Source organism: Quercus robur, chromosome 5 (assembly GCF_932294415.1).
Source record: "Quercus robur chromosome 5, dhQueRobu3.1, whole genome shotgun sequence".
Lineage (NCBI taxonomy): Eukaryota > Viridiplantae > Streptophyta > Magnoliopsida > Fagales > Fagaceae > Quercus > Quercus robur.
This window is the reverse complement of record NC_065538.1, coordinates 45803884-45824335: the sequence shown is the minus strand read 5'-3', so window position 1 is coordinate 45824335 and position 20452 is coordinate 45803884. Positions and strand designations below refer to the sequence as shown.

The 20452-nt window shown below is 35.2% G+C and overlaps 1 protein-coding gene across 1 annotated transcript; it reads left to right on the top strand.

The window, feature by feature from the left end:
* The first annotated feature begins 1143 nt into the window (after positions 1-1143).
* Positions 1144-20164, top strand: LOC126726096 (glutamate receptor 2.9-like). The gene is made up of 7 exons (XM_050431221.1): positions 1144-1439; positions 4528-5696; positions 6714-6729; positions 12306-12388; positions 13122-13428; positions 18899-19296; positions 19647-20164. Exons 1-7 carry the CDS (start codon positions 1166-1168, stop codon positions 20157-20159), a joined length of 2760 nt encoding a protein of 919 aa, XP_050287178.1. The 5' UTR covers positions 1144-1165; the 3' UTR covers positions 20160-20164.
* Positions 20165-20452: the final 288 nt, after the last annotated feature.

The window sequence follows — 20452 nt, the reverse complement described above, 5'->3', positions numbered from 1 at the left end:
CTTGGAGGGTCTATTGCTGTCCATGTATCTCAACTACATTTTCTAGTGGATTGTTTACCGCTTGGAGGGCAGCAGAGAGGTTTTACACCGGGGGTTTCGGTTTCCTCTTCGATAACACATCGCGTGTTGTTTTTGTGTTTGCATCTTCCTTCCCTTTTATCTTTGCCTTTTTATCTGTTGTGGGTTGTGATTTTAATTTGGTTTAGATAGTTTTTCCAATTCCATATTATAGCTTATGTTAATTTTCCGCACACTAGTTGTTTGACATAATGCTTGAATTGGTTAAGTTGTAATTTGGGGGTCTAAACGTTCAAGGGTGTTTATACACATATTTGAACTTTCATTTATATATAATAATAATTTTTTCTAGGTTAAGGCTAAATGTGGAGCCACCCCTAATTAAAAAAAAAAAAAAATGTTTATGTATATGCGTTCATGTCATATGCATATATAAATTATAATGATATATCAAGAACATTGTAGTTTAATTAATACCACTTCGCGTTTTTAACAGATTCATCCCCTCTTTATCTATTGATTTATAATGATATAAAACAACCCAAGTTAGAAAAAAAAATATCGATGATATCTTATCTATTGATTTAAAATGAAAAATTAAGCGCCATATGGTTGCACACGTCAGTCATATGTGTGCAACCATATGGTTTTCCTTGATAATTTTTGTCTGTACACATACAAATCAACGTGAATAGATTTTTGCTCCGGTAAAAGCTTGTACATTAATTGTTTGATAACTACAATCCGATTTTTCATTCTAGAGAGTTTGAAGTATTCATCATCTCAGCAAGAGTACATTTTTCCTTCACCACCTAGGCATTGATAATAATTCAAGGGAACTCTACTCTTACCGACTTTCAAAGATATCCCTTTCTTTCCTGGAATAATCAGAGCCTATCTCCTCTCTATCACTGGTTAGAAATTAAAATTGACTTCGTAGAAGACGAAGTCAAAGATACACAAACACAAGATTGAAGATTCAACACTTGTATTATTCATCTAGAAAAAACGCGTTTTTTACTTGACAATTTAAGGTATTAATTAGAATATCCCATAGTATTGAAACAAATGTTGTCTGCTATATATATACAATGGAATATCAAGTCACAAGCCAGTAAATGAAGCTCCAGGCATTATATCCCACACCATGAAACAAAATTCCCAAATACCTTTCCCACTCATGACACCAAGACCTTTGTTTCTGTTTCCTGTACTTATCTTTTTTCTTCTCATTGTCTTCCATGGAGCTGAAGCTAACAACATTAATGTTACTCGAGTAGGTTTGATCATTGATGTTAATACCCGTATTGGAAAAGAAGAGAGAATAGGAATGGAAATTGCAGCTCAAAACTACAACGCCAGTTCAAAGACTCACAAACTGTCTCTCTATATGGAGGACCCCTTCAGAGTCTCTTCTGCTGGTATGTTGTCACTGACTCACTATCACTTGCACATTTTGTTAACATTAATATATCAATAACAATTACTACTGATGAAATCGATTATGAGCAGAATAATAATGCTGATACTAAGTACTTTCTTTAAGCAGTGGTGGAACCAAAAAAATTTCTTTAAAAGAAGCTAAATAAAAAAAAATTGATGATCAAGTCTTTTATGTAAGTTTCTTTAAAACAATTTCTCCTCTCTCCCTATATGTGTGTTAAAATACTTAGGTTTCGTTTGGGAGTTTATAAGGAAATGGAATGGAATAAAATGTATTTAAGTAAAGGAAATGAATGGAATTAAGTAGCCTTGATTGGATATTTTAAAATAAAGAAATGGAAATGAATGGAATGTAAGTAATCTTGTTTGGGAGTAACATGGAAGGAATGGAATGGAATCATTTTATAACAATATTACTATTAGAACCCTATTTTAAAATAAATGGTTGAATATATAGGGTTATTTTGGGAGTTTTAGTAAAAAAATCATTAAATCTAATTTCATTCCCTCTCATTCCTCCCAATTTCGGGGGAATGAAAATTTAAGGTTTTAAGAGAATAGAGAGAAATGAGTGTTCCCTCCTACCCATTTCATTCCCTCCCACTTAAACTTACAAACAAGGGAATGAGCTTTCCATTCCCTCCATTAAAACTCTCAAACAAGAGAAGAGAAGAATATTCTAAAATTATTCTTTTCATTCATTTCCATTACATTCACTCTTCCCCCCCCCCCCCCCCCAAAAAAAAAGAAAAAAAAGTCTTTTATGTATATATATTCCTACTAATTATTAAAATATAAAATCTTATATTTGGAATTCTTGCAAGTCGCGACTCCCCATCTTAAAATCACCTTACAACTACCACTATAAGAAAGACCTCAAGCCAATCAACACAACAGTGCAAAAAACAACCAGAAGGAAGGCACCAAAGGATCGGTGCATCAATCCATGCTCTTCATGTACTCCGATGCACCACCAAAATTTTCCACGCACTAAAGCAAGATCTCATTGCATGCATCTCAATGCTTGTCACATGCCAGTGATGACACATATCGGTTCCAATTTGTGATGTCATTCGGGACATCATCTTGCCAAGTTTCATATTCTAAGTCATTATTATCCGCCTTAATGGCCTGTTTGGAAGTTTAAAAAAGGATGGGGAGTAGAGTAGAGAGAGGGAGAGTAATTCAATTACCTTGTTTGGAAGGTTTTAAGGAAGGAGGGGAAGGAGTTTGGAGGGGTTTCAACCACCTCTAACCCCTCATTTTTAATTCCCCTAAATTGGAAAGATTTGGAGGGAGAGTAGAGTAGATAAATTATTGACTAGATAAATTTCCCAATTTACCATTTCTAAATTAATAATAGACCAATATTGCAAGTCCATTTTCAAATAGGGGTAAATTTGTCTATTTTAATCATTTCCTCTTCTCTCCATCCTAATTTTTAAAACATCCAAACAAGGGGAAGGGCTAATTACTCCCTTCCCTCTTACTAATTTTAAAAACATTCAAACAAGGTGGAGGGGAACCATTCCCCTCTACTCTCCTCCCTCTCTAAACTTTCAAACAGGCCATAAGTTAACCACATTAGTACCATTGTTAGCATGTATGCGGCGTCAATAGCCTCTACCGCACTAGTGCCCCATTACATTAGAATTGACACATCACTTGCCATGTCAACAACATCCATTCTTTCGGGCTCACTTGGCCCAGTTTGAAACTCAAACAGAGTCTTTATTGGGCTATGAATCCGAATTGAATCCAACCTACTACATTGATCCATAACTTTTGACTATGTTCACTTGGTGTCTTGGCCTTTAACCTTTAACTTTTTTGTAGATTTTGAAATGTTTACCAAGGTTGACTTGTTCCAATTGGGTCTTTCCTATTATTATTATTATTTTTTTATTATAGATTTCAATTTCACAAGCTTATAATTTGGTATCATCAAACTTCAACCTTTGAGTTTGAGGAAGAATGTTAAAGATATGAATTTATGGGCTTGGTATGTAGTGGCCCATGAAATCAAATATATTGTAGGGCACTAGGGCTAACTTTAAGGATATGTTTGGTTGGGGTGATTTTGGAGAGGATAGAAAATTCAGGAAGAAAATATGAGAGAAAAATAGTTGGGAAGTGTATGGTTAGAAGGGGAGGAAGGAGAGAAAATTGGTGGGGCTCGGGTGTTTTTCACCTGGGCCCACCAAAAATAAATCTCCCCAAATCGAGGAGGAAGCAAAGAAAAAAATTTGTGCTTTTTGTTCACACTTCAAAAAGACTTTTTGGCCCTTTAGTTCACTCTCATAGTAAAAGCAACGCATGACTCTTTCACATCATTCTTTTTCTTTTTCTTTTTTCTCCTTTTGTCTTAACAACTACCAACTTACCAGAATTAATTTGAATAAAAAAAATTACCAGAATCAATGTTGTTTTTTTTTTTTTTTTTTTTTTTTTTTTTCCTTATAAAGGTTCAGTACTAGACCCACCCAAAAATAGGCACCAACGCCATTGCTAAGTGGGATTTTAATAATAATTTGAATAAGTAAAAAAAAATACGTTAATGAGTAATATAATATAAAAATTTATAATGTTTTATGTGAGGGCATAAGAAAAAATTTATACAGTCTACATTTTCTATCCTTCCTTTTTTCTTCTCAATCAATCAAAAAAAATTTCCATCTCTTCACTTTTCCACCCTTTCAACCAAACACAAATGAGGAAAATTAAAATTTTTTCTATCCTCCTATTTTTCCACCCCTTTTCATTTTCTACTTTTCCATCTTCCCAACCTTTCCCAACCTAACGTACCATAACTCCCTAGAAAGACCCTGCTTTGGGAATTCATTGTAAACATTTGAGTATAATAAAAATATAACTAAAGACTTCCTTAGTTGATGTAGGCCGAACAATATTACTCTTGTCTCGCTCTCTCCCTTAACCCTTTAATTTAACAGTAAAATTTTATTGTGGGACAAGCTTTAAAACACAAGCCCACTCCATTCCATATCACAGTTTACAAGATAGATTTTTAAGAATGTAGTTGATAAAATATTTATTTTTTGGTTGCAGCGGAAGAGATGATTAAAGACAAAAAGGTGAAAGTTATTATTGGCATGCACAAATGGCATGAAGCAGCTCTAGTAGCCGATCTTGGAGGTCAAGCTAATGTTCCGGTTATTTCCTTTGCTGCTCCAGCCATCACTCCACCACTAATACCACTTCGCTGGCCTTTCTTGATACAAATGTCTGCAAATGGTCCCGAACAAATAAAATGCATTGCAGATATTTTTCATGCATACAATTGGCAAAGGGTCGTAGCAATTTATGAAGATGAAGTATGTGGTGGTGATTCTGGGAAGTTATCACTCTTATCTGAGGCTCTTCAAAATGTTGGTTCAGAGATTGAGTACCGTTTGATCCTTCTGCCATTTTCTTCTTTGTCTGATCCAGAAGAGTTTGTTCATGAAGAGCTAGTTAAGCTTCTGAAAACACAATCTCGGGTTTTTATTATTCTTGATTCATCATTAACAATGGTGATTCACTTGTTCAGACAAGCTAAGAAGATGGGACTTGTAGGAGGAGAATCAGCTTGGATCATTCCAGATAGAATTACAAGTTTGTTGGACTCTGTTAACAACTCTGTTATTTCCTCTATGGAAGGTGCTTTAGGAATCAAAACCTATTATTCTGAAGGCAGTTCAAAGTACCGAGATTTTCATGCACAATTCCGGAGAATTTTCAGAACTAAATATCCCGAGGAAGATAATTCCGAACCTGGGATTTTTGCATTGAGAGCATACGATAGCATTAGAATTGTTATACAAGCAATAGAAAGATTGACTAGTAACACTAGTATTCCAAATATGTTGTTACACAATATGCTGTCAACCAATTTTGCTGGTTTAAGTGGCATAATACATTTTGAAGAAAACCAGCTCTCAGAAACTCCTGTTTTGAGGATTGTAAACGTGGTTGGGAAGAAATACAAAGAAATAGACTACTGGATACCAGACTTAGGGTTCTCTATGAGCCCTTTTAAAGAAAAAATTGAAGAAAAAAATGGAAGTGGAGATTTTAATGATAACACAAATACTTTGGTTGGTCCGGTAATTTGGCCAGGGAACCTAAAAGAAACTCCAAAAGGTTGGAAAATGCCAACTACTGCAAAACGATTGAAAATTGGAGTTCCAGGCAGAACAACATTTGAGAATTATTATGATGGTTTCTGCATTCGAATTGTTAGGTTGAATTTAATCAACCATCTTGTTGGGTTTATTCCGTGCCAAATTTGCTTGTATTTCAGCAATTAATAACCCTGTATTTAGGTGGGTTTGTTGTGAGGGTAGTGAGTGAGATAGAGTGTTGAATGCTCAAGAGTGTGCAAGAAAACAGAGTCTCGCGGCTGGATCTCGCGGGTGACTCGCTGCTGCAAGCCGCCAGAAGCAGCACACGTGCCAAGCATGCCAGAAGTTGAAGCGTCGTGCTAGCTGGAGCACTACAGGACAAAATAGGACAACTGGCCGTTCTGTTATCACACAGCTAGATCTTGCGACTCAGTCAAGCCGCGAGCCACCCCTGTTTTGAAAAACCTGACTCTTCACATTCCATTCTTACCCCAGTATAAATACCTCTTATACCCACAAAAGAAAGAGAGATTCTAGAGAGAATTTTCAGAGAGAAACCCTAGAGTAAAACAAGATTGATTCATCCACAATCTATACATAAGTGACTCTTCAAATTCCTCAACTCTCTTCCTCTCCATTGTCAAACCCTTGAGAGGTCTTTTACCAAAACCTTTTCTCACCATATCCATTACTGTGAGAGGGCTGTTTGGTGTTCTGTGAAGTAGTTAGGAAGGAACCAATCTACATTGGTTGATGCTATGATAAAGTAGCGGAATCCGGGAAGCTAGAAAAGAAATAGGTTCGGCGCAACCTCGTTGGAGCAGGAAGCTTGGAGGGCTTAGGTACATTGGATAGATTAGGCTTGGAGGGTCTATTACTGTTCATGTATCCCAACTACATTTTCTAGTAGATTACTTACCGCTTGGAGGGCGGCGGAGAGGTTTTACGCCGAGGGCTTCGGTTTCCTCTTCAATAACACATCGTGTGTTGTCCTTGTGTTTGCATCTTCCTTCCCTTAATCTTTGCCTTTTATTTTCTACTATGGATGTGATTTTAATTAGCTTAAAGTGTTTACCAATTCTGTATTAAGCTTTTATTTCATGTTCCGCACATTAATTGTTTGATATAAAGCTTGAATTGGTAATTTGTAAATTAGGGGTTTAAACGTTCAAGGGTGTTTTTACACTATTTGAACTTTCAATTGGTATCAGAGCGGATACACTTGTTGTGGTTTAAATACTTAAGTGTGATCCTTGACCCCTTGTGTTTATTTTCCATGGATTGTGCTTTGTATGCCTCTTTGTATGATTTAGTTGATGATAAATGTAGCATGTCACGTGTTTGTGAAAATGCCTCTATGAGTGTGGATCCTTATGATAGTGATGCTATGTTGCATGAATCATTTGATGTTGTTGATATTCCAAATGACAAACTCTTGAAGAAAAATGCTAAGAAGTTTCAAAAGAATTTGAGCAAGTTATTTTGTGAAAATGATGATTTGATTGCTAAGCTCAATAAATCCAACAAATTGGTTGAGAAATATAAAAAACTTGCTGAAGATTCTCTGGAAAAGCTAAAAGAGTTCGAATGTTTGAATATGGACTTGGATGCTAAACTTGTTTTTTCTAACAAACTTGTTGATGAGTTAAAATGTGAAAATGAATCTCTTAAGATGCATGCCAAGTGTTTGATTGTTGAACCCATTGATAAAAGGGATGATAATATTTGTTGCAATCATGTTGTGGTACCCGATCTTGTGCCTATTGTGTGTTCTACCTCTAAGGACAAATCGGTGTACGTTCCTCCACACAAAAGAAATCAAAAGGTGGAGAGAAAGGCTGTTAAGTCAAAGCCTCTGTTTAGGTCTCAACCTAAGACTTTGGATGGATCTAAGTTTGTTCCAACTTGCCACCATTGTGGTGTGATTGGTTATATAAGACCTCAATGTCATAAGTTGAAGAGGGAACAAAACCATATTGCTAGATCCCTTCCCAAAAGGCCTAGTGGACCTAAACACATTGTGTGTCACCATTATGGTGCCTTTGGTCATCTAAGACCTCAATGCTCTAAGTTTCATGCTTTTAAAAGAATCAAAAGAAATGAAAAACTTGAGTTTTTTGGAAGTTGTGCGAAAAAGAGTAAACTGGTTTTGAGTGAAAATAGCATGTTGTTAAAGAAAATGTTTAATACTCTTAACTCCTTGACTATGTGCATCTCCGGTTTTCATTCTTCCAACCCTCGTCTCACTTCTCTTGAGACACTCATTCCAAACAATCGTTCCGTTTGGATGAGGAAAGGTTCCTATGGTTGAGCTTTTGCTCTTTTGGTCCTTGATTTAATTCTTTCAATCTTTGTTGGACCCTTCATACATTAAATGCCATATCTTCATGCATTTTGTGCATCTTGCATCTATTTGTATGCATTGTTTTGTTTTTCTAGTCCTTGATTTAATTCTTTCAATCTTTGTTGGACCCTTTATACATTAAATGTCATATCTTCATGCATTTTGTGCATTTTGCATCTATTTGTATGCATTGTTTTGTTTTTGATCAATCTTTTCCTTCTTATGTGTCAAAAATCCAAAAACCACATAAAAAGTAGAAAATCAAAAAGTTTGATTGACATTGTTGAGTCTTGTCTCAAAACTTGTTTTGCCTTGTACCTTTGTGCTAATGGTTTTGTGCATTTATGTGCATAGCTTATTCCTTTGCACTCTTATCACTGTGGAAGAAATCTTGAAATCTATGTGACTGTTGTAAATAGATCTTCACACTTGTCATGAATGATTAGTGAATGATTATATTGATCTTGAGACATGCATAGACTTATACCTATATATCTTCCCACTATTTATTTATTTATTTTTGCTAAAAAGAGCTCACCAAATATAAATCTCCAAATGTAAAGAGATATTGAGTTGCAAAAGCCTGTCGCACATACTAGTATTCAACTAGGAAAAAGGGAAAGCAACCAAAAATAAAGTGTACGATTGTTCAAAAAGCCAAAGGCTATCTCATCAAGGTGAAATATCAAATATCATTCTTACAATGAGAGGTGATTGTTTCATAAGGATCTAAAAGATCAAATGTTATGATTGAAAGTGGAACCAAATGTAAAGCTCTTAGTTATGTAATCAAGTCTTGTGGGAGGTCATATATGCAAACTTTTATAATTGAGATGGGTCACATGATCTAGTGCTAATTGTGTATGCCTTGGTTGAATTGATCATTGAAGCTTCACATTAGACTAAGAACTATCTCATTGTTGATATCCACACACAACACACAAGTTTATGTTCAATGAATGCCATATTCATTTGTATGATTATACTTGATAAAATGTGTTTTCACATACTCAATCTTTGTTGATTCAAATACAAAAAGATTTTTGAGTGTTTTACTTGTTTTTGGAAAATATTTTGTTTTTACAAAAACTGAAAATTTCAAAAACAGTGTTGCCCTGTTTTGGCGACTCACATGTCACAGTTGCGTTCTCGAGGGTCAATTTTGGTGACTTGTTCACGAGTGGAAAGTCCAGTCGCGAGGGGTACACAGAGATTTTCGCGGCTCATCTCGCGACTCCCTCGCAAGTGAGACTTCCAGTCGCGAAAAACACTTAGCAATTTTTTCCAAAACTTTTGGCATGAAGTGTTTTGGTGGGTGAAACTGGCGACTTACATCAGTCGCGAAACACCTAGAATCAGCTTTTTAAAGAGCTTTTTTGTGGAAAACTTGTTTTAAACCTCTCACATCCTCTCTAAAACCCTTCTTTCAATATTTTTACATCAAAACCCATCCAATTTGAATGGTTTTTCATTCCATTAACATCTATAAGGTAATTTTAAACTCTTTTCATTGATTTGAATCCTTAGATTATGTTTTGGAGAGTTTTGTGCTCTTGGTTGGGATTTTTATCATAGGGGTTGGGAAAACTTAATTTTTTGTCAAATTTCTTCATGGGATTGGTTTCTTTTGTTGATTTGCATTGGTTGTTGGCCCCTTGTGGCAGAAAGAACACGTATTAAGGGTGGATTTCATGATGTTCATGCATTGTTTCACATTATTGTTCATAGTGTGCATACTAGGTGTTTGATAAAATGTCTCTTAGACATTTTCTCACTTGTTTGGACTCCGATGAGTACCAAACTTTGAGGTTTCTCATGTTTCCTCATTTGGAATATGTTTGGCTCATTGGTTGTATATTTAACACACCTTGCCCCACTTGTACATTTTTCATGCATTGGTCTTGCATTGCACATAGCCACCTCTTGCACACACCTTTACTACCCTTGTCATGCATTGGTCTTTACCTTATTTCTTCATCCTAGCATGTCATATTTACCTTATGCTTTGTAGCATTTTACTTTGTCTTAGGTTTGAGCTTCATTTTCTCATTCATCTCGCATCCCTCATGCATCATTATCATTGTTCATACCTTCATCTCTTACCCTCTTTTCTCCTTGACCCTTTGTCTATTCCTGACAAAAAGGGGGAGAGTATACTCTAGAGAGTATACCAGAGTGTTTTGTCATTTCTATATGACTCTTGTGCACATCCTTAGGGGGAGAAATTCTATTTCTCATGCACATTTGTAGGGGGAGAGATATTCCATAGGGGAGATGCATATACCAAGGGGGAGAAGACATTGAGTTAATAAGAAAACTTTGTTTTGCTTGTTTCTGTTTATGTTTGTTTTCTTGTATTGGTCATGCATACTTCCTTATGCTATTGTGCTCCATTGAATGCATGTTCGGATGATCAATTGCTTTGCTATGTGATCATTGTAGTCATTTCTATATGACTTTTTGGTGTATGATCAATTTGCTCACATGTTTCACATCATGTTTACTTGATTGCTTTTTACTTGTTACATTATACTTGTCCTTTTATTCCTTGCTTTACCTTGAGGGTCTAATGTGTTTTATGCAAGTATTTCAGGTTACAAGTATATATGTTCCAAGTGCATCACAACTTGTCATCATTTTGAAGGGGAGAAACTTTAAGCACTTTCAGTTTATATTGTGCATTTTCTTTAGTACATCTTTGTTTGTACCCATGTTGCTTTTGTAAACTTTTAGGGTTACTTGTAGGCTTTATGGTTTGTATCATGCTTTATGCAGCCTCTATGTTTTTGTTAAGTCAGTACTTCTATCTAAATGTCATGCATTTTCTTATTAAGTACTGTCACTCTTGTGCCCTTGTAGGATTGTTTCTAGATGCATATACTTAGTGTATTATGCATTGGTTGAATGTTGGGCATACAAGTAACTTGCATTGTTCTTGTTAGCTTGTATGTTCAAGTGTTTATTCTAAGTGTGAATGAGCATTATGATCACTACCTTGTAGTGATTACTTGTTTGATCCAGCCATGATTTGTTTCTTAACTTCATCTTTACTTGATCACTTTATACCTGTTTCATATGCATTTCATGTTTTCTGCATACAATGATCATGGTGTATTGTTGTGTTTCAGGAGTTTCATGTTCATATGATTCAAGTGCCTCACAGTGTCTAGAATTAAGTGTGAGTGAGTTTTGCTCAACTGTTCCCAACTCACATGTTAAGTCTAGAGTCTGTTTTAGGGTTTTGTCACGAAATAGCCAAAGGGGGAGATTGTAAGGTTGAATTTAATCAACCATCTTTTTTGGCTTTATTCCGTGCCAAATTTGCTTATATTTCAGCAATTAGTAACCCTATATTTAGGTGGGTTTGTTGTAAGGGTAGTGAGTGAGATAGAGTGTTGAATGCTCAAGAGTGTGCAAGAAAACAGAGTCTCGCGGCTGGATCTCGCGGGTGACTCGCGGCTGCAAGCCTCCAGAAGTAGTACACGTGCCAAGCATGCCAGAAGTTGAAGCGTCATGCTAGCTGGAGCACTACAGGACAAAATAGGACAACTGGCCGTTTTGTTATCGCGTGGCTGGATCTCGCGACTCAGTCAAGCCGCGAGCCACCCCTGTTTTGAAAAACCTGACTCTTCACGTTCTATTTTCACCCCAGTATAAATACCCCTTATACCCACAAAAGAAAGAGAGCTTCTAGAGAGAATTCTGAGAGAGAAACCCTAGAGTAAAACAAGATTGATTCATCCACAATCTTTACATAAGAGACTCGTCAAATTCCTCAACTCTCTTCCTCTCCATTGTTAAACCCTTGAGAGGTCTTTTACCAAAACCTTTTCTCACCATATCCATTACTGTGAGAGGACTGTTTGGTGTTCTGAGAAGCAGTTAGGAAAGAACCAATCTACATTGGTTGATGCTATGGTGAAGTAGCGGAATCCGGGAAGCTAGAAAAGAAATAGGTTCGGCGCAACCTCGTTGGAGCAAGAAGCTTGGAGGGCATAGGTACATTGGGTAGATTTGGCTTGGAGGGTCTATTGCAGTTCATGTATCCCAACTACATTTTCTAGTGGATTACTTACCGCTTGGAGGGCGGCGGAGAGGTTTTACGCCGAGGGCTTCGGTTTTCTCTTCAATAACACATCGTGTGTTGTTCTTGTGTTTGCATCTTCCTTCCCTTAATCTTTGTCTTTTATTTTCTGCTGTGGATGTGATTTTAATTGGGTTAGAGTGTTTACCAATTCTGTATTAAGCTTTTATTTCATGTTTCGCACATTAATTGTTTAATATAAAGCTTGAATTGGTAATTTGTAAATTGAGGGTCTAAACGTTCAAATGTGTTTTTACACTATTTGAACTTTCACGAATGTTTTACAAGGCGTTAGACCTCTTGGGGTATGATTTGCCTTACGAATTTGAGGCCTATAATGGCACCTACAATGATCTGGTCTATCATGTTTTTAATAAGGTTAGACTTCTTCTCTCCTTTCATTCGTTGATAATTTAGAGTTAATAAACATCTGGTTCATACACTACAAACATACAAATTATTATTATTATTATTATTATTATTATTATTATTATTACTTTTTCTTATCTAATATTAGCTTAAGAGTTAAATTATACAATTATATTTTCTATCCTCTTTTTTTTTTTTTTTTTTTTTCTCAATCAAACAAAAGAATCTTTCATCTCTCTACTTTTTCATTCCCATTCAAACATTATGAGAGAAAACTGAAATCTCTTATGTCCCTCCACTTTTCCATCTATTCCGATTTTCTATCTTCCCACTTTTCTATCCCCTAATCAATCATACTCTAAGAGATTCTATAGATCAAATTAGTTTCATAAACTGTAGCAAGTAGATGAAATTCATTTGGATTTTTTTTTTTTTTGAGGAAGTTCTGTTGTTGGTTTCCACGAATCCTGAAACTTCTCATTGCCACTTGTGATTCAAAAGCATTTATTTTGCAATACCATTCTGATTACTTATAGAAATTAACTTGGTCATTCTATAAGAGAGACAACCCTTGGAAGAGCAAGAAATCTTAAACTAAAATTGACTATTAACTAAACTGCTAAACTGACTAGTATTATAGACTTATATATATATATATATATATATATCTTTTATTTGGTTACAATTATAAGTTTCTGATTAAGATTTTATCCTTGTCATGTTGGTCCAAATACCACAAAAGACTTATGATGCTGTTGTTGGTGACATGACCATACTAGCCGACCAGTTGCAATACGTGGATTTTACCCTTCCATATGCTGAGTCAGGTTTGGCCATGATAGTTCCAACAAAACCTAAGGGGTCACCATTGATGTTTACGAAGCCTTTCACCAGGGACACGTGGTTGGTGACTGCTGCCATCATGATATACACAATGCTCATTGTTTGGTTCCTGGAGTGCCAATCTAATCCAGAATTTAGTGGCCCATGGAAGAATCAGCTTAGCACTGCACTTTGGTTTACCTTCTCCTCTTTGTTCTTTGCACATAATAAGCATCAATTTGATCTATAGAGCCCTGACATGCAATTACGTTTGTAAAAGCCTAACTATGTGCAGTAGTCAATCCACCATTGAAAAATTTGTATTGAAAAGTTCATTTAAATTGGCTGAATGTATAATGTTAGGTTCTAAATGTTTAGAACAATTGGCAAATCGTGAACACAAACTTGTCTAGATATAGATCTTAGAGTCTATAGGTATTATTAGACAATGCTCAAGGTGATTCAAGTCAAGATTCAAGAACATACAAGCTACAGGAAGAAGATTTCATAATCTGTCTGGTTCGATCGATCGAAAGACAGGTCGATTGATTGAAAGTCATATTTGCAGAATTTTAATTAAGCCTAAACAACAGTTCAAGCCCATTTAGGATTAGGGTTTCTAATCTACTTCTCCCAGTATATAAAGGAAACCCTAAGCACGTTTTTATGTGGCTTTTCAGAGAGAAAAGAGTGTGCCTCTTTTGTATTTAGGGTTTTATTCCTAAAAAGCTCTCTTATGTCTTCTACCGGTGCTATTCCTTGAAGAATCTCAAGATCCGGTATTGTAGAAGTTGCTGCCTTCTCTTGTCATCAAAGGTGTTGATGATCTAAACCTTCAAGGGTGGTCTTGGAGTCACAAACAGGAGAGTTTGTGTTGCTAAACCTTTGAGTGGGATCTCAAAGTCACAAACGGGGGTGTTTGTGTTTTGCAAAGGCCAAAGAAAGAAGGAATCCGTGGATTTGGAGCTTGCACGTGGTCGTGTCAGTAAGTTCTACTGGTTGGTAGCAATAAGAAGTCGAGCGTTGGGGCTTGTAAGTCTTATTGTATGAACTTCGATTCTTTCTAGTGGATTTGCTTTTTACCTTGAGGATAGCTAGATTAAATCCTCCCCAGGTTTTTTACCGGTTTGGTTTTCCTGGGTGATCATATCATTGTCTTATTTATTTTTCGCTGCTATGCATGATATGATTGTTTGATTGTGATAACCTAGACTTGGAATTTGGACTAGGTAACAACTTGGCTAATTAATTAGGTTATTCCAATTGTGGTTTAAGGGGTCTAAAAACTAACAAGTGATATCAGAGCGGGTTGCTCTTTTGTTTTAGATCTTTTGATCTAAGAGCTGATCCTTGACCCCTGTTGTCATGGATAATTTGAAGTGTCTTTCTGATCATGTTTCTGCTCATACTTCTGTTGATTTTATTGATGCCTGTGAAACTCTTCGTAAGGAATTATTGAAATCTATGAAAATTGCTAAGAAATTCAAGGAAGAGTTAAAATTGGCTAATCTTGAAAAGAGGAATTGGTTGTTAGATTATATGAATCTAATAAAAAGAATGAATTTTTAAGAAATCAAATTTCCACTCAAGATGAGAAGATGAAAAGCTTGGAACAAGAGTTAGTTGAATCTAAAGCTAAAATTGAAAATTTGACTAGTACCGAGCCTGTTGTTGATAACAAAAGTGTTTCTGTTTCTCTTAAGCCTAAAACTGAGAAAGTTTATATCCCTCCTTTCAAGAGGAATAATAAAGAAAAGGCTTATTTTGCTAAGTTAGACAAATGTAAAAGTTCTGATGTAGACGCTGAAGTTTTTAAACCTAAGTCTAAACCTACTGTTAGAGAGTACAATAAATCTATTTTTGTGCCTACCTGTCACCTTTGTGGTGTTATTGGTCATATTAGACCAAATTGCTCTTTGTTGAGGCAAAAACCAAAATCTGAGACTAGACTTGTTGTTAGGAATACTGATGTTCCTAAATTTGTTCCTGTTTGTCACTTTTGTGGTGTCTCCGGTCACATTTGTCCTAATTGTCATAAATTGAAATTTAAGTATTCAGTGTTTCAATCTAGGATATGTGATGATATTTCTCCTGCCATAAGTCCATATAAATTGTTTCATATTATTTTGAAAAATTTAAGCTTATTGGCTTGTGAAAGGAATTTGCAGGATTTCAGTCTTTCTTAGAAGATTGGTGTAATTCCTCAAATACACTTTGCTTCTCATGGATCTTCACCTACAAAGCCGAAGACTCGTGCTATATGGGTGAGAAAAAAGTCTCTAAGGTGAGTGTTGCTGACTTGTCCCTGATTTAATTCTTTCAATTGTTTGTGGACATGTTTTGCTTTTGTTGTTTTGTTTTTTAGTTTTTTTTTTTTTTTTAAAAAGAAAATCCAAAAACATTGAAAAATTTTCAAAAAGACAAAAATATTTTATTTTGTGTCTAGTTTTATTTTTCTTGAGGATTACATGAATTATGATCTATCTCTTGATTTAGAATATGCTTGACATTATGGAGAAACTTAAATAGAATGTGTTATATAAGTGCTAAGCTATTTCTGATTTTGTGTGAGTATGTACTAGTTTGTACATGTACTCATGGGTTAATTAAGAAATTGATATTTCTTGTTTGTGTACCCTCTATAGCTTAGTTAAGCACTGTCATGCATTACTTTTGTATTGTTCATTTAGCATAATGTATGCTTTTTGTTTTTGGTCATAAATTTTTTAAAAACCAAAAAGATTTTTGTGTTTTTCACATCTTGGATTTATAATTAAGGATTGGCCATATTATCTTTACATAACAAGTTTATGTACCTTGTTTATGTACCTTGTTTATGTACCTTGTTTAGCTTTGATGAGCTTACTTATTGCACTTTACTAGTTGAAGCTTTGTAGTGCATGTTGTGTGAGAAAGATGTTTATGGTTTTGATCACTTTGTTTTGATCTTGAAGTCACATGTCTTTGACTGTCGGACTTGAACCTTTAGAGAAAGGCATAAATAACCATCTCATCACTGTTCACTAACCAATCATGAACACCTTAGTGCATATCGTAAGATTTTGTACTCGAAAAAGTGTAGCACATGCACAAAAAGAACATAAGGTGTAGTCTCAGTTTAATTGCTTAATACTTAAAATTGGTATGTACTATTAGGCTTGATGCCAAACTCACATGACTTAAAATTGGTGTGTATATTATGAGGCATAAATTCAAGAAACTTACATGATTGCAAGCTTATGATCTAGGAGATGTGGGAGTTATATGATGTAACTCTTTAGGTGATAGTCTTTTTCAAATTCTATGTGATGAATTTTGTAGACTTTGTGATTGGTTTCTATTTACATATCACCTTATATGTATTTCAAGCTTTTCCTAGTTGCACACATTACACAAGTTACTCTTTGTTAAATTTGGTACATTATATTGTGTGTGATCTTGTTTTGGCCATCCAAGATTAAAGTTCCTTGATTTTGATGCAAAATGTGCTTAATGTTTGAGTTTTTGAGGACAATTGGTTGAAAAACTTGTTTTTGGAAGATTTGGGTTGAATTCAAGTGTTTTTGAAAAACTTTTAATCTCATACTCATGCATTTCATTCATGAAATATTGTGCTTTGAGAAGTTTCTGCATTAAATTGCTCTGTTTTTTTCAAAAATTTGATTTTTCCATGCATCATTTATGTTTAGGATTCACATGCATTGCATTGTTTTCTGTATCCATCTTGCAGTTTTGCAGTCATATCTCTCATTGTTTTCACACATAACATGCATACACTTTACTACATTGGGTACTCAACTTGATCAAAAAATTGATTGATTAATTTTTGAGCTATGTACTTTCTAGTATATGCCTTTTTTATGTGTGAATTGTAGAAAATTATTTTCTTAAGAGTTATGATGGATAATCAATGTGCAAATATTTTCTCTACTCATGCAACTGTTTATGGGTCACATAGTGCCATGTTTGTTTTTTATTAAAAGAGAGAATATTTTTCTTCATGTGTATCCTCAACTTAGTTTTTTTTTTTAAACTTGGTTTGTGTCTTTTTCTTTATCCCCAACCCCTTTATTTTTCCTCAAAACTGTTTTTCCCAAAACTTGTTTTGTTTTTTCCTATTTTTATAGGGGGAGAAATTTTTTTTAACCTTTGTGGTTCTTAGGGGGAGTTGTTTCTCTTCATAGGGGGAGTTGTCTCTATTTTCTCTTACTCTGTTGCGTATGTTTTCTGTCTACCTTCTGATTAGGTAGACTTTGTCAATACGTGACAAAAAGGGGGAGACATAGATGAACTGTTTGTTTTGTTTAGGAGAAGAATATAAAAAACTTTTTGTTGTATCTAACTTAGGGGGAAAGTTAGTTTATTTTTTTATATTCTGTTTCATATTATTGTTTATATGTCTTTCTTTCCACACATGCGGTGATGTGTTTGTTGAGTGTTTCAGGAAAGACAGGTGCATTTTGATCAAGATCTTCTACCTCTTCTTTCAACTTCTAGGTTAGGAGTCTTAGATTGGGATTTGTGATGTAATTGAGCATTTTATTGTATTGGGTTGTTCTTGTATTTGAGCATTTCATTTTGTATGAAAGTTTTGTCACGAATTGCCAAAGGGGGAGTTTGTTAGGTTCTAAATGTTTAGAACAATTGGCAAATCGTGAACACAAACTTGTCTAGATATAGATCTTAGAGTCTATAGGTATTATTAGACAATGCTCAAGGTGATTCAAGTCAAGATTCAAGAACATACAAGCTGCAGGAAGAAGATTTCATAATCTGTCTAGTTCGATCGATTGAAAGACAGGCTCGATCGATCGAAAGTCGTATCTGCAGAATTTTAATTAAGCCCAAACAGTAGTTCAAGCCCATTTAGGATTAGGGTTTCTAATCTACTTCTTCCAGTATATAAAGGAAACCATGAGCACGTTTTTATGTGGCTTTTCAGAGAGAAAAGAGTGTGCCTCTTTTGTATTTAGGGTTTTATTCCTAAAAAGCTCTCTTATGTCTTCTATCGGTGCTATTCCTTGAAGAATCTCAAGATCCGGTATTGTAGAAGTTACTGCCTTCTCTTGTCATCAAAGGTGTTGATGATCTAAACCTTCAAGGGTGATCTTGGAGTCACAAACATGAGAGTTTGTGTTGCTAAACCTTTGAGTGGGATCTCAAAGTCACAAACGAGGGTGTTTGTGTTTTGCAAAGGCCAAAGAAAGAAGGAGTCCGTGGATTCGGAGCTTGCACGTGGTCGTGTTAGTAAATTCTACTGGTTGGTAGCAATAAGAAGTCGATCGTGGGGGCTTGTAAGTCTTATTGTATGAATTTCGATTCTTTCTAGTGGATTTGTTTTTTACCTTGAGGATAGCTAGGTTAAATCCTCTCCAGGTTTTTTACCGGTTTGGTTTTCCTGGGTGATCATATCATTGTCTTATTTATTTTCCGCTGCTATGCATGATATGATTGTGATAACCTAGACTTGGAATTTGGACTAAGTAACAACTTGGCTAATTAACTAGGTTAATCCAATTGTGATTTAAGGAGTCTAAAAACTAACATATAACATTCTCTTGACTGTGCTTTATTTATCATTAATAGATTGAACTTGTTAATCACCACGGAGATATGGTCAAATTTAATTAGAGTGCTTCTAAATGAAATTATGCTTACTAGCAGAATGAACTCATATCACATTGTTTTGTGTTGCAGGGGAAAAAATCAATAACAACTTTACACGTTTGGTGATTGTAGTGTGGCTGTTTGTCGTATTGATCCTAACCTCAAGCTATACTGCTAGTTTGTCTTCTATGCTCACAGTGCAGAAACTACGACCAAATGTTACAGATATCGAGTGGTTAAAGATGAACAACTTGAAAATTGGTTGCGATGGTGACTCATTTGTAAGGAATTATTTGGAGAATGTGCTTCAGTTCAAGCCAGAAAATATTGTGAACGTCAGTAGTGAAGACCAATACACTAGTGAATTCAAAAGCAACAACATAGCTGCTGCCTTTCTTGAACTCCCCTACGAGAAAGTTTTCCTTAATAAGTATTGCAAGGGTTACATTGCTACCATACGCACCAACAGATTTGGAGGATTGGGCTTTGTGAGTACTAACTCAAACATTATGCCAAACCTCATGTATTTAAATATACTTCTGCTTTGGCCATCTTAAAACAAATGTACCTTAAGTTTTCTACAAAGCACAGACACAAGTATAGATATATACCCTTAAATTTACACCCCTAATAACTTTTTATATGTGGTGTGTGTGTTTCATAGTTCATACTCATACATATACGATTATTTGAGTTTCCAATATAGCCAATAATATAGCCCTTAAGGTTTAAAACTAAACCCTTTCTACTTTTTCCTGTTTTTAGGAATGTTCTTAGAAATTAACCTGTTTCTACTACTAAAGAGACTAATAGATATCTTATCCTGCTTCCTATCCAGGTCTTCCCAAAAGGCTCACCAATTGCAAGGGATTTTTCTGAAGCAATTTTAAAGCTATCAGAGAATGGAGAGACTAAGTTACTTGAGGATGAATGGTTGACTCCCTCACATGAGTGCTCAACTAACATAACTTCCAGTGAACCAGAAAGCTTGGGCCTGCAGAGCTTTGGGGTTCTCTATCTAATATCTTTTGCCACTTCTACCATTTGTCTATTTCTATCCCTAATTCGCTTAACCATAAGTCGTCAGCAACATCAAGATGCTACCGAAAGAAATGCAACTCCTGATGAAGAGATTGCTTGGAAGGAGGCAATTAAACTGGTTAGAGACTTTTATATTAGAAATCCAGGAAGAGCCGCAACTATGGCAAACACATCAGATACAACTCAAGACACAACGGATGTAAATGACTGCTCTTCGAGATGGGAATTCAGTAGCACTTTTGACACTCCAGAGCACCTTGAGCTTGAGTCCTCCTTGCCTGTACGAATTGAAATGCAATTAAACTCCTGATCATGAAAAAGAAACACAGATTTGAAAAAACTATCTTAGATATTAAGATTTTGTGTGCATAACTGTCTTGCAAGTAGTAGCTTTTCTCATATTCTGATATATGATATATTTTTTACAAATTGTCAGAATTATAAAACAATTCCGCTGAATGCAAAAAATTTGTCATTAACACAAACAGATGCATTCCCAAACTAAGACGCATATAAAGTCTCCTAAATCAATTTCAATTGCTGATTAGAGCAGCTAAATTTGAATTGATTAAAAGAATTCAAAGAACTAAATCATTGCAACAT

Excerpts from the sequence above, each read along its gene's own strand:
- LOC126726096 (XM_050431221.1), top strand. The coding sequence starts at position 1,166 with ATGAAACAAAATTCCCAAATACCTTTCCCACTCATGACACCAAGACCT. Across the intron at positions 13,429-18,898 it reads CTCTTTGTTCTTTGCACATA|GGGAAAAAATCAATAACAAC; the intron begins ATAAGCATCAAT and ends TTTGTGTTGCAG. Across the intron at positions 19,297-19,646 it reads GATTTGGAGGATTGGGCTTT|GTCTTCCCAAAAGGCTCACC; the intron begins GTGAGTACTAAC and ends CTTCCTATCCAG.